Here is a 15,345-nt window from a genome sequence, read left to right on the forward strand (position 1 = left end):
TAATATGTGCAAAGCACTGTTCTAAGCGCTGGGGAGGTTACAAGGTGATCAGCTTGTCCCACGGGGGGCTCACAGTCTTCATCCCCATTTTCTAGATGAGGTCACTGAGGCCCAGAGAAGTTAAGTGACTTGCCCAAAGTCACACAGCTGACAAGTGGCGGAGCCGGGATTTGAACCCATGACCTCCGACTCCAAACCCCAGGCTCTTTTCCACTGAGCCACGCTGCTTCTCTAAAATGGCGATTAAGGCAGTGAGTCCCCTGTGGTTCAGGGACTGTGTCCAACCTGATTAGCTTGGATTCGTCCCAGTGCTTAGTTGGGTGCCTGGCACGTAGTGCCAAATACCATAAACAGAAACTTAACAAAAACCATAGAGAAAAACTAATTCAGGAAAGGAAGGCAATAAGGAGCTGAGAGCAGGCAGAGCTGGGAGGGGGAGGAGGAGGAGAAGGAGGATGAGGTGGAGGAGGAAAGAAAAGCTGCTTTGCCCAACCAGGGGGAGGGAGAAACACGCCCCGTCAGCCCAAAGGAAATAGTCAAAATATACCCCAGGCCTGAGGGTGAAGGCCCTGGTGGAAACCAGCCTGGTGGCTCTGCCACATGTGTACTGAGGGACTTCAGTCACATCTCTTAACCTCTCTGGGCGTCACTTTCCTCGTCTGTGAAATGGGGAGTCAATACCTGTCCTCCTTCCCCCTTACACTGTGAACCCCATGTGAGACAGGGATTGTGTAGTAATAACAGTAATCACAATAACGACAGGAATAATAATAACTGTGGTATCTGTTAAGCACTTATTATGTGCCATGCACTCTCCTAAGCGCTGTCATAGGAACAAGATAATCGGATCCCACCAGGGGCTCACAGTCTAAGGAGGTGGGAGTACAAGGATTGAATCCCCATTTCGCAGTGAAGTGAAGTGAAGTGACTTCCCCGAAGTCACCTGTTGGGTAGGGACTGTCTCTATATGTTGCCAACTTGTACTTAACAAGCGCTTAGTACCGTGCTCTGCACACAGTAAGCGCTCAATAAATACGATTGATTGATCCAGCAGACAAGTGGCAGAGCCGGGATTATCCTCTGACTCCCAAGGCTTGTTCCCCCAGGCCTCGGGCCTGACGTTCTCATACTGACCCCAGTGCTTCGTACCACGCTCGGCACATAGCGAGCGTTTAACAAATCCCCGGACGATCACTATCGTGAGGGGATGGTTTGGGCCGTGATCCCGGATAACAGAAGGGATGTGGGAGAAGATAGATCTGCTCTCCCGGCCCCCGCCGGGACCGCTCACCTGGCTCTTATTGGCTGCCACCTTGGCAAACAGGGCCTGGGACACCTTGGCCCTCTTCATTTCCTGCTGGATCTCATCGTAGATGGCCGCCGTGATGTTCACGCTGGCCCCGTCCACCTTCAGGGGGAGGTCGGCCGTCGGGGTGGACGTCTTGGCCTGCCGAGGGTCCGGGAAGATCATCAGGAATAAAGATAATAGTAACGTAATCATCATCATCATCGTCATCGTGGCATTTGTTAAGCGCTTATTATGCACCAGGCACTGTGTGCTGGGGTGGATATAGAGTAATTAGGGGAAGCAGCGTGGCTCAGTGGGAGTCAGAGGTTCATTCATTCCTTCAATCATATTTATTGAGCACTTACCATGTGCAGAGCACTGTACTAAGCGCTTGGGAAGTACAAGTTGGCAACATATAGAGGCGGTCCCTACCCAACAGCGGGCTCACAGTCTAGAAGGGGGTTATGGGTTCTAATCCTGGCTCCCCCACATGTCTGCTGTGTGACTTTGGGCAAGTCACTTAACTTCTCTGTGCCTCTGTTCCCTCATCTGTAAAATGGGGATTAAGATTGTGAGCCCCACAATCTTGATTACCTTGTATCCCCCAGCACTTAGAACAGTGTGTGGCACATAGTAAATGCGTAACAAATATCAACGTTATTATTATTATTAATTGAGTTGGACACAGTCCCTGTCCCACAGGGGGCTCACCGTCTTCATCCCCATTTTACAGACGAGGGAACTGTGGCCCAGAGAAGTGAAATGCCTCGCCCAGAGTCACACAGCAGACAAGAAGTGGGGCCAGGAAATGACTTCCCAAGGTCACACGGCAGATAAGTAACGAAGCCCAGAGCAGAACCCGGGACCTTCTGACTCCTAGACCTGGGCTCTATCCACTAGCCCATCCTCCCGCTCTACCTTGCCATCGCTCGGGCCTCCTCTACACTTGAACCTCTTTGTGGGCAGGGACTGTGTCTGTTGTGTTGTCACAAAGTCCCTGCCCCCAGTGTCTCTCCAGTGTTTAGTTCGGTGCTCTGCACACTGTAAGTGCTCAAAAAGTATCCCTGACTGAGTTACACGGAAGGAAAGGGGCGGAAGCCACCCACGGATGCCCGAGGATATCAGCGGCTGTCGTGGCTGCTGTCATATCCTCTCTTTGCCTTCTGAAAAAAAAAAAAAACCCGCCCCGGGGCAACAAGCAATTCCCCCCAGACCAAAATCACCCAACAAAAACCACCCAACAAAAAAAAAGAAATGAATAAATGGACAGAGGTCTCTAAATAATAAATTATTACTCCATGTAATTCGCTCCCCGGGGGCGGGGGGTGGCTCTCATCCTTTATTAAAGCTCTCCACGTGTCACTGGAGGATGGGAGGGTGGGTTTCCCTTCATTATCACTGTGATGCTCCTCAGACGGGTCACCTCATTTCACTGAGGAAATCAGTGGAAATGAAAGGAAATTTCATTTGGTGCAGTCGGGCTGCGGGAGGCTGGCCGTGAGCGCCGTTTTCATTTTCCTAAACTCGTACTGGGATTTTCGGGGTTCTGCTGGGCTCGTGGCAATCGAATCACTCCTCCAGCCCGCCCCCCAGCACATCCCCCCCCTCCCCTCGTCAGCCACGGAGACAAATGAAGGGCAATGGAGAAGGGCTGTGTGGTGCAGGGTGTGTGTGTGTGTGTGTGTGTGTGCACGCGCATGAGCATGCGTGTGTACATGTGTGCGTGTGTGTGTGTGTGCGCACCTGCGTGGTCCTCGCTCACTGGAAAGGTCCTGGCCCACAGGTTTCCGCCAGTCAGTCAGTCCATCAGTCAATTGTATTTACTGAGTGATTACTGTGTGCACAGCACTGGACTAAATGCTTTCTTCCTCTATTCTAAGTGAAGGCTGTAGCATCTGGGACCCTTCCCTGCTCCGCCCCTCTTACTAACTGGGCTCTCGTTCTATTCTCTTGGGCTCTGAAGGCCTAAATTCTTCCTCCTCCTCCTCCTTTTCCTCTTCCTCCTCCTTTTCCCCCTTCTTCATCTCCTTTTTCCTTCTGCTCCTCCTCTTCCTCTTTTTTCCTTCTTCTCTTCTTCTTAACCCTCCTCTTCCGCCTCCTCCTCTTCTTCCTTTTTCCTTCTCCTACTCCTCTTCCTTTTTCCTTCTCCTCCTCTTCCTTTTTACTTCTCTTCTTCCTCTTCCTCCTCTTCTGCCTCCTCCTTCATCTCCTCCTCCTTTTCCTTTATCCTTTTTCTCTTCTTCTTCCTCCTCCTCTTCCACCTCCTCTCCTCCTTCTTCATCCACTTTTTCCTTCTCCGCCTCCTCCTTCTTTTTCCTTCTCCTCCTCCTCTTCCTTTTTCCTTCTCCTTTTTCCTTCTCCTCTTCCTTCTTCCTCCTCCTCCATCTTTTTCCTTCTCCTCCTCCTCCTTCTTTTCCTTCTCCTTCTCCTCATTCTCCTCCTCCCCCTACTACTCCTCCCCCTTCTCCTCCTCCTCCTCCTCCTGCCCCAGGGCAGACACAGTGAGGTCCCCAACCAGCCCCCACCCCCGAGTAGCGAGCTAAATTATGATCAAGGATGTTTGGATTCCACTGAATAAATGGTAAATAACATAGGCTGGTTATGGGCAGGGACACTTCTGCAATTCAGTTGTACTGTACTCTCTCAAGCACTTATTACAGCACTCTGCATACAGGGAAGCAGCACACCTAATGGTTAGAGCCAGGGCCTGGGATTCAGAAGGACCTAGCTTCTAATCCTGGTTCTGCCACTTGCCTGCAGTGTGACCTTGATCGAGTCACGTCACTTCTCCGTGCCTCAGTTCCCTCACCTGTCAAATGGGGATTAAGGCTGTGAGCCCCATGTGGGACAGGGACTGTGTCCAATCCGATTTAAGTGCATCCACTTAGTATAGTGCTTTGCACATAGTAAGCGCTTAACAAATACTGCAATCATCATCATTAGTGAGCGCTTAACAAAGACCATAAAAAACCACCAAAGACAATGAGGAAAATAATAATAATAACATTAGCCTCTGATGGGGTGGGGGGGTGGTTGGGGAGGAGGGAGTATACATAAGAGAAGCAGCATGGCTCAGTGGAAAGAGCAAGGGCTTGGGACTCAGAGGTCATGGGTTCAAATCACGAACTCCGCCGCTTGTCAGCTGTGTGACTTTGGGCAAGTCACTTCACTTCTCTGTGCCTCAGTTACCTCATCTGTAAAATGGGGATTATGACTGTGAGCCCCCCATGGGACAACCTGATCACCTTGTCTTCTAGACCGTGAGCCCACTGTTGGGTAGGGACCGTCTCTATATGTTGCCAACTTGTACTTCCCAAGCGCTTAGTACGGTGCTCTGCACACAATAAGCGCTCAATAAATATAATTGATTGATTGATTGTATCCTCCCCAGTGCTTAGAACAGTGTTTTGCACATAGTAAGCATTTAACAAATGCCATCATCATCATCATAAGGCAAGGAGCAAACATGTGGGGAGAGGTGGGAGGGTTAATAAAGGGGGGAGGGGGAGGGGAGGATGGGGGTCCCGACCGACGGCTGACCTGGGGTGCGGGCCTGGAAGAACTGGGGCTGCCAGACACGGAGGACACCAGGCTCACGTTGGGATTCATGCTCCGCTCCCTCTCATCCTGATAGATGCGATCTCGCTCTACTTCGGGCAGGTTGAGGAAATTCTGCATGGCCCGCAGGTTGACCAGGAGGGACTGCGAGGCTGTCCGGGGGTCTTCCTCCTTCCGCAGAATCTCCGACAGCAGCCCCTGAAACGCAGCCACCGCAATTTGAAAACCCATCACGTCCACCTGCGTGCACCGGGGGGAGGGAGGGTTTGTGTGGGGGGGGTGTACAAAGTGTGGGTGTACACGTGTGTACGTGTGTAGAGAAGCAGCGTGGCTCAGTGGAAAGAGCCTGGGCTTTGGGATCAGAGGTCACGGGTTCAAACCCTGGCTCCGTCAATTGTCAGCCGCGTGACTTTGGGCAAGTCACTTCACTTCTCTGTGCCTCAGTTACCTCATCTGTAAAATGGGGATTAAGACTGTGAGCCCACTGTGGGACAACCTGATCACCTTGCAACCTCCCTAGTGCTTAGAACAGTGCCTTGTACATAGCAAGCGCTTAATAAATGCCATCATTATTATTATTATTACAACCGGGTCATTTTCCAGATGGACGAGCTCCAGCCAATTCCAACTTGCGTGGCCGAGTGGCTACAGGCCGGGCCCAGGGAGGCAAGGGACGTGGGTTCTAATCCCGGCTCTGCCCCATGTCTGCTGTGTGACCTTGGGCAGGCCACTTCACTTCTCTGGGCCTCAGTGACCTCATCTGGAAAATGGGGATTAAGACTGTGAGCCCCATGTGGGACAGGGACTGTAATCCAACCTGATAATTTAGAGAAGCAGTGTGGCTCAGTGGAAAGAGCACGGGTTTGGGAGTCAGAGGTCATGGGTTCAAATCCTGGCTGCGCCGCTTGTCAGCTGTGTGACTTTGGGCATGTCACTTAACTTCTCTGTGCCTCAGTGACCTCATCTGTAAAATGGGGATTAAGATTGTGAGCCCCACATGGGACAACCTGATCACCTTGTATCCTCCCTAGTGTTTAGAACAGTACTTTGCACATAGTAAGCACTTAACAAATACACAAATTATTATTATTATTATTATTATTTTTTTTTTTATTATTATTATCATAACTTGTATCAGCCCCAGTGCTTAGAACAGTGCTTGGTATACAATAAGCACTTAACAAGTACCATCATTTTTTTCCCCTCTATACTGTAAGCTCATTGTGGGCAGGGAACGTGACTTAATTGTTGTACAGTACAGTGCTCTGTACACACTATGTGCTCAATAAATACGACTGAATGAATGAATGACTTGAGATTGGCCTTGTTTTCATGAATACATTGGCGAGGCTGAGAGCGTTTTAGGACAAGGCATCATAACAACTGGCGTCCCTGAGAACTTTCTCGGCAGACACTGTCATATTCTCCTCTCCCAAGTGCTTAGTACAGTACTCTGCACACAGTAAGCACTCAGTAAATACGACTGGCTGACTGAGGGACTGAAAAAGAAGTTACAACAGGATAAGAGCTAGGAAGATTCAAATTTTCTATTGTTTCCCCATGCTGGAGCCTCCCCAGGAAAATATGCTCAACAAAACTGTTTTAACCTGCTCCTCTTTAAAAGCAGAAGCTGTCCCTTCTTTATTTTAATCCCTCCACCTCCCACATCTACTTCAAAATAGCCACCTCCTCAGGAAAGACCCAATCTCCCCCTACGTGATCTCCCCCTCCATGCCTTCCCACTGCCACCACCCCCGCCCCCCGGCCACCCAACCCGGAAATACGGAATATGGATATTCTGAAAAGGTGTGTCAGAAAGAGGATGAGATGAGAAAATCTGGGTTCTTAATCCCAAATTATGACACGTTGGCCTCCTTTCCCTGGCCTTGAATGTGTTTCAAAAGGGGATAATAATGATAATAACAATAATAAATGTGGTATTTGTTAGGCACTTATTATATGCCATGCACTGCACTAAGTGCTGGAGTAGAGCCCCTTCCTTCCTCTCCCCCTCGTCCCCCTCTCCATCCCCCCATCTTACCTCCTTCCCTTCCCCACAGCACCTGTATATATGTATATATGTTTGTACATATTTTTTTACTCTATTTATTTATTTATTTTATTTGTACATATCTATTCTATTTATTTTATTTTGTTAGTATGTTTAGTTTTGTTCTCTGTCTCCCCCTTTTAGACTGTGAGCCCACTGTTGGGTAGGGACTGTCTCTATATGTTGCCAATTTGTACTTCCCAAGCGCTTAGTACAGTGCTCTGCACATAGTAAGCGCTCAATAAATACGATTGATGATGATGATGATGATGATGATGATGATGAGTAGAGGCAAACAAATTGGGTTGGATGCAGTCCCTGTCCCACATGGGGCTCACAGTCGTAATCCCTATTTTGCAGAGGAGGGAACTGAGGTCCAGAGAAGTGAAATAATAATAATAATAATAATGGCATTTATTAAGCGCTTACTATTTGCAAAGCACTGTTCTAAGCGCTGGGGAGGTTACAAGGTGATCAGGTTGTCCCACGTGGGGCTCACAGTCTTAATCCCCATTGTACAGATGAGGTAATTGAGGCACAGAGAAGTGAAGTGACTTGCCCAAAGTCACACAGCTGACAATTGGCGGAGTAGGGATTTGAACCCATGACCTCCGACTCCAAAGCCCGAGCTCTTTTCCACTGAGCCACGCTGCTTCTCAATGACTTCTCATTGACTCAAAGTCAATGAAATGACTTGCCCAAGGTCACATAGCAGACAAGGGGCGGAGGCAGGATTAGAAGCCAGGTCCTTTTGACCCCCATGCCCGGGCTCCAACCACTAGGCCATGCTGCCCAATAAGGAGCCCCCCTAAAGTGACTTCCTCAAAGGCTTCCCATCAAGCTCAATCAATCGAGGTGTGGCATTTATTGAGCGCTTACTCTGTGCAGAGCACTGGACCGAGCACTATAGATATTGATCGTATTGCTCGGAGAAATTCACCCCATACCTCTCACCCACGTCCTCCCTCATCCCATTCTACAGACAATGACTCTGCCCCGCTTCAAAGCCTTATCGTGGTCATGGGTTCGAATCCCGGCTCCGCCAATTGTCAGCTGTGTGACTTCGGGCAAGTCTCAACTTCTCTGTGCCTCAGTTACCTCACGTGTAAAATGCAGATTAAGACTGTGAGCCCTACGTGGGATGGCCTGATCACCTCAAATCCTTCCCAGCGCATAGTACAGTCCTTTGCACATAGTAAGCACTTAACAAATGTCATCATTATTATTATTATTATTATTATATCGAAGGCCTTTCTTCTCCAGGAGGCCTTCCCAGACTAAGACCCCCTTTTCCTCCCCTCCCTTCTGCGTCACCCTGACTCACTCCCTTTCTTCATCCCCCCTCCCAGCCCAACACCACTAATAATAATAATAATAATAATAATAATAATAATGGCATTTGTTAAGCGCTTACTATGTGCAAAGCACTGTTCTAAGTGCTGGGGGGATACAATGGGATCAAGTTGTCCCACGTGGGGTTCACAGTCTTAATGTCCAGATCCCTTGTTAATTTATTTCTATTCATGTCCGTCTCCCCCTCTAGACTGTCCGCTCATTGTGGGCAGGAAATGTGCCTGTTTATTGTTGTATTACACTCTCCCAAGCGCTTAGTACAGTGCTCTGCACATAGTAAGTGCTCATTAAATATGCTTCAGCGGCTTAGATGGAAGTAATCTTGATTCTAGAATGTGGCTCGCTCTCTTTCTAGTCAATAAAGCCCATTCGGTGCGGAGATGCTTCCTCCCCGGACCCACCTACTCAGAAACATATTATGGATGATCCTTGTGGCCTGACTCTTCGTTTTCTTTTTCCTTTTAACCCTCAGGTTGTTTATTCTCCCCTCCTCCCACATTTGGGTCCCAACATGGGAAGATTTCTGACGTCAGAAATGACGAGGGCGTGGGCCAGAGGCACTCTCTGTATTTTAAAGGGTTGGTGGCAGGCTGTCTCCATACATATGATTGTCCACCTAAAATAATGCTCACGAAGGTACTTGTTAAGTGCTTACTTTGTGCCAAGTACCGTTCTAAGTGCTGGGGTAGATACAAGTTAGAATGGACACCGTCTCTGTCCCACATGGGGCTCACACTCTTAATCCCCATTTTACGGATGAAGGAACAGAGGCCCAGAGAAATGAAGTGACTTGCTCAAGGACACAAAGCAGACACGTGGAATTAGAACTATGACCTTTTTTTTTATGGCGTTTATTAAGCGTTTACTATGTGTAAAGCACTGTTCTAAGCGCTGGGGAGGGTACAAAGTGATCAGGCTGTCCCACGTGGGGCTCACAGTCTTAATCCCCATTTTACAGATGAGGGAACTGAGGCCCAGAGAAGTGAAGTGACTTGCCCAAAGTCACACAGCTGACAAGTGGCAGAGTCTGGATTTGAACCCATCACCTCTGATTCCCAGGCCCATAAGCCACACTGCTTCTCATTGTAATGCAAAATCACATTACATCCAGGAAGCCTCCCATCTCCCACCTTCATTTCCACTCCCTTCCTGCATCACCTACTATTTATCAATCAATCGATGGAATTTATTGAGTGTTTACTTTGTGCAGAACACTGTACTAAGCGCTTGGGGGAATACAATAGAATAATAAACAGACACATTCCCTGCCCACAACCAGCTGAAAGTCTACAGTCTAGACATAAGTACTGTATCCAAACTGATCATCTTGTATCGACCACTGCCATGCTTACCACAGGGCTTGGAACATAATAATAATAATAATAATAATAATAATAATAATAATAATAATAATAATGGTATTTGTTAAGCACTTACTATGTGCAAAGCATTCATTCAATCATATTCATTAAGCACTTACTGTGTGCACAGCACTGTACTAAGCCCTTAAAGCACTGTTCTAAGCACTGGGGAGGTTACAAGGTGATCAGGTTGTCCCACGGGGGGCTCACAGTTTTAATCCCCATTTTACAGATGAGGTAACTGAGGCACAGAGAAGTTAAGTGACTTGCCCACAGTCACACAGCTGACAGTTGGTGGAGCCGGGATTTGAAACCATGACCTCTGACTCCAAAGCCCGGGCTCTTACCACTGAGCCACGCTGCTTCTAAACCCAACATTATTGGGAAATTTCAAGAGGTGCGATCATTAAAAATAAATTAATATTCTATAAGTCCTTAAATACCATAATTATTACAAATGACTGCCTTCCCTCACTAATCCCCGAATCATCCTGGAATTCCGTTCAAGCCCTTTTCCCATCAACTCCAAACCCATCGTTCCTCTCTCCAGCACATGCTAGGTTAGTATTAATTTCTAATAAGAGTGATAATTAATAATTGCAGTATTTGTTAAGCGCTTACTATGTGCCAGGCACTGTACTAAGCACTGGGGTGGATATGAGCAAATTGGGTTGGACAGAGTCCCTGTCCCACATGGGGCTCGCCATCTCAATCCCCATTTGACAGATGAGGGAACTGAGGCCCAGAGAAGTGAAGCGACTTGGTCGGGGTCACACAGCAGACAAGTGGCAGAGCCGGCATTTGAACTCATGACCTTCTGAGTCCCAGGCCCATGCTCTACCCACTACGCCATGCTCCTTCACCAACTTGTCTGTTGGTTGGATGTTAAAAAGCCCACTGAATTGGCACCATCTGACAGCCGTAGCCGAGAGCCACAGAGCCCGCAAAATTCAGAAAATTCAACGTGGAGGAAGAAATCAGAATCCCTCTGGGGTCATTCATTCACTCCTTCAATCGGATTTATTGAGTGCTTATATGTGCAGAGCACTGGACTAAGCGCTTGGGAAAGTACAACACGACAACAAATAGTGGCGTTCCCACCCCAACATCATCATCATCATCATCATCATCAATCGTATTTATTGAGCGCTTACTATGTGCAGAGCACTGTACTAAGCGCTTGGGAAGTACAAATTGGCAATATATAGAGACAGTCCCTACCCAACAGTGGGCTCACAGTCTAAAAGTGGAGGGGGGAGTCTAAATCAATACAAATAAATAAAATTGAGATATGTACGTAAGTGGTGTGGGGCTGGGACGGGGGAAGAGAAAAGGGAGCGAGTCAGAGTGATGCAGAAGGGAACGGGATTTGAGGAAAAGTGGTGTCCAAAGAGAACCCAAGGAATCACACGCCGGCGAAAGCGGTGGGATATTTATTCCTGGGTGGCTACGCTACCGGGGAATAACCTGCCGGAGAGTGGCAGACCGTGCGATCTATATTTTTCCTCTTCCAATATCTGGGGGCCAATACGATACCCGTGAAGAGGATTCTGAGCGGCTGAAATCGACGCCCACTAACCGGCGACCGTTACCCCAAAATGAAGTGATATTAGATAATCTGTTCAGCCTTTTTGTCAGCTGCAACAAATTAGGCTCTCAATATGCAAAACATCATCCTTCCAGAAAAACAAATGATCGTGATTCCGTTTAATTGTAATTTAATGAGGCATAATTTATTTTTTAAAGCGATACACACCAGGTGTGTGCCGTGGAAAACTGGCCTGACCAGAGCCTGGCGTTTCTATTTTGGAGAGAGCCCCGAGCTAGGAGGGGAAGGGGCTTCGGCCGCTGTAAATCGGGTTTGTGGTTGGGGGGAGGGAGAAGCAGAGAAGGGGGTGGTGGAGGGAGGAGGTGGGGCTGTGAGGGGAGGCCAGCCAGGGTCTCATGTTGGGTGTTGGAAAGGTTCCTTGGCGAATTTTGCTCCTTCCAACAAACACACGTTTCCCATATAAAGCTAAAGGCTTGGGGGTTTGCGGAGTAATGAGGTGTGCAAATTTAGGCATAAGTTCTTAAATCTTCCTTGCCCTTAAATTCAATATACGTACAGAGAGAGCGAGAGGGAGAGAGAGAAAGAGAGAGAGAGAAAATGAATGTGTTTTTGTCGCTGGTCTCCTTCCTAGAAGATGTAGGACAGGGCTTGTGTCCAACCTGATTAACTTGACTCTACCCCACTGCTTAGGACAGTGCCTGCCACATAGTAAGCGCTGAACAAGTACTGTAATTATTGTTATTACTATTATTAGTGGTGGTGAGGTGCGGGCTTCCTGTGCATCAGACTGTCCTTGGCCTATTCCCAGGCCCTGTGGAAGAATGGGGGAATCCTGGTTTTAGCTTCCTCTCTGACTGGAGCGAAGGAGAGGAGGTAATAATAATAATAAAAAACATGACAATAATAATCACTATTATTAAGGTACTTGTTAAGCAGGTATTAATAATAATGGTATTTGTTAAGTGCTTACTACGTGTGAGGTGCTGTATTCTGCTGTACAGAGAAGCAGTGTGGCTCAGTGGAAAAGAGCATGGGCTATGGAGTCAGAGGTCATGGGTTCAAATCCTGCCTCCGCCAATTGTCAGCTGTGTGCCTTTGGGCAAGTCACTTAACTTCTCTGTGCCTCAGTTACCTCATCTGTAAAATGGGGATTAAGACTGTGAGCCCCCCGTGGGACAACCTGATCACCTTGTAACCTCCTCAGCGCTTAGAACAGTGCTTTGCACATAGTAAGAGCTTAATAAATGCCATTATTATTATCATTATTATTATTATCATTATTATTATTACTAAGCGCTGAGGTGGCTACAAGCAAGTTGGGTTGGATCCAGCCCCTGTCCCATGTGGGGCTCACAGTCTCAATCCCCATTTGACAGATGAGGTCCCTGAGGCCCAGGTCACACAAGAGACGTGTGTCAGAGCCGGGATAATAATAATAATAATGATGGTATTTGTTAAGCACTTACTATGTGCCAAGCAATGAGAACCCAGATCTTCTGACTCCCAAACTTATGCCGTATTCATTAGGCTCCGGGCTTGTGAGAAGGCCTCAGAACTGTATTAAGCGCTGGGGTAGATACAAATTATTCAGGATGGAAACACTCCACGTCCCACACGGGGCTCACAGCCTTCATCCCCAGTTGACGGATGAGGGAACTGAGGTACAGAGAAGTGAAGTGACTTGTCCAAGGTTACACAGCAGACTTGTGGCGGAGCTGGGATGAGAACCCAGATCCTTCTGACCTCCTTCCCCTCCCCACAGCACCTGCATATAGGTATATGTTTGTATGAATTTATTACTCTATCTATTTTATTTGTGCATATTTATTCTATTTATTTTATTTTGTTAATGTGTTTTGTTTTGTTCTCTGTCTCCCCCTTCTAGACTGTGAGCCCACTGTTGGGTAGGGACTGTCTCTATATGTTGCCAACTTGTACTTCCCAAGTGCTTAGCACAGTGCTCTGCACACAGTAAGCGCTCAATAAATACGATTGATTGATTGATTGAAGAGGTCTCTGCGTGAAGCAGCTCTGACCCCAGTCAGGCTCCACACACGATAAGGAGCTCAACTGCGAAGCAGCGTGTCCAGCTAGAAAGACCCCAGGCCTGGAAGTCAGAGGACCTGGGTTCTAATCCTGGCTCCACCACTCGTCTGCTGTTGTGACCTCGGGCAAGATACTTCACTGCTCTGGGCCTCAGTTCCCTCATCTGTCAAATGGGGATGAAGATTGTGAGCCCCCATGTGGGACAGGGACTGTGTCCAACTCGATTATCTTGTGTCCACCCCAGCGCTTAGGACAATGCCTGGCATGTACGTGGCTCACTGGAAAGAGCACGGTCTTTGGAGTCAGAGATCATGGGTTCAAACCCCGGCTCCACCAATTGTCAGCTGGGTGACTTTGGGCAAGTCACTTCACTTCTCTGGGCCTCAGTTCCCTCATCTGGAAAATGGGGATTAAGACTGTGAGCCCCCAGTGGGATGTCACTGGGGCCTGGAATGCCCTCCCTCTGCCCATCCGTCAAGCTAGCTCTCTTCCTCCCTTCAAGGCCCTACTGAGAGCTCACCTCCTCCAGGAGGCCTTCCCACACTGAGCCCCTTCCTTCCTCTCCCCCTCGCCCCCCTCTCCATCCCCCCATCTTACCTCCTTCCCTTCCCCACAGCACCTGTATATATGTATATATGTTTGTACATATTTATTACTCTATTTATTTATTTATTTATTTATTTTACTTGTACATATCTATTCTATTTATTTTATTTTGTTAGTATGTTCGGTTTTGTTCTCTGTCCCCCTCTTTGAGACTGTGAGCCCACTATTGGGTAGGGACTGTCTCTATATGTTGCCAACTTGTACTTCCCAAGCTCTTAGTACAGTGCTCTGCACACAGTAAGCGCTCAATAAATACGATTGATGATGATGATGACAACCTGATCACCTTGTAACCTCCCCAGCACTTAGAACAGTACTTTGCACATAGTAAGCGCTTAATAAATACTATCATCATTATCATTATTATTATTATTATTATTATTATTATTATTATCATTATTATTATTACGTAGTAAGTGCTTAACCAGTACTATCCAAAAATACCCCAAAACAACCAGTGGACCCCACTGATCAACAGAGGGATGGAGGGAAAGTACAATATAATGACATCTGCTGAGAAAGCTCTCAGGGACATGAATTATCATTCATCCATTCATTCGACAGTATTTATTGAGCGCTTCCTGTGTGCACAGCACTGTACTAAGCACTTGGGAGAGTACAACCCAATAAACAGATACATTCCCTGCACACAACGAGCTCTTGTCTCTCACCTTTGACCCTTCATTCCCGCCCTCCCTCTTCACATCCTGAGAGACCCCGCTCTAACCACCTTCGAAGTGCTTGGGCAATCGTACCTCTTCCAGGAAGTCTGCCTTGACTTCCCTCTCACTTCTCCACCCTATTCGCCCTTCCTTCGACACTGTCTCTGCACCCCCTTAGCTCTTTGATACTTCACTCCCACCACACATACATCCTTATACTCCACCGCTTCCCCTATTTGCGATTAATTTAATTCATAAATATCCTTGTACCCTACTATTTCCTTAGACCATAAGCCCCATGTGGGACAAAGACTGTCTCTGACCTGATTGTACGTGAAATTTATTATATCTGTAAGTTATTTCTATTAATGTCTGTCTCCCCCTGTAAACCATAAGCCTGTTGTGGGCCGGGAATGTGTCTTTTTATTGCTATATCGTAATCGCCCAAGAGCTGAGTACAGTGCTTTGCACACAGTAAGTGCTCAATAAATACGAATGAATGAATAACTTGTATCTACCCCAGCGCTCAGAACAGTGTTTAACATACAGTAAGTGCTTAAACTAATACTATAAACAATAACAGTTCCCATCCTCCTAATCGATTTTAACATCCGTCTCCCACATAAACCATGAGCTCCTTGAAGTCCGGGATTGTGGCTACTTCTCCATTGTCCTTTTCTGACCACTTAATGCAACTTCCTGAGCAGAGTAAGCATGCAGCAAATACCACTGATTTTATTCATATTAATATATGGCTCGTTATGGGCAGGGAAAGTGTTTCCTGACTCTACTATATCGTCTTCTCCCAAGCGTTTAGTAGAGTGCTTTGCACACGGTGAGCGCTCAATAAATACCACTGATTGACTGATCGA

The 15,345-nt window shown here is 47.4% G+C and overlaps 1 protein-coding gene across 2 annotated transcripts in view; it reads right to left on the reverse strand.

Moving 5' to 3' along the window:
• Positions 1 to 15,345, reverse strand: part of SATB2 (SATB homeobox 2) — a 246,362-nt gene that overhangs the window by 61,077 nt on the left and 169,940 nt on the right. For both annotated transcript variants that reach the window (XR_005451860.1, XM_038749731.1), the window contains 2 exons: positions 4,829 to 5,044; positions 1,292 to 1,447 (listed from right to left, as the gene is read on the reverse strand). Coding sequence is in view for 1 of the 2 variants with exons in the window: in XM_038749731.1 (XP_038605659.1) it covers positions 1,292 to 1,447; positions 4,829 to 5,044 (372 nt within the window). In the remaining variant the exon portion in view is untranslated. The remainder of the gene's footprint in view (positions 1 to 1,291; positions 1,448 to 4,828; positions 5,045 to 15,345) is intronic.

Source organism: Tachyglossus aculeatus, chromosome 7 (genome assembly GCF_015852505.1).
Source record: "Tachyglossus aculeatus isolate mTacAcu1 chromosome 7, mTacAcu1.pri, whole genome shotgun sequence".
Classification (NCBI taxonomy): Eukaryota; Metazoa; Chordata; class Mammalia; order Monotremata; family Tachyglossidae; genus Tachyglossus; species Tachyglossus aculeatus.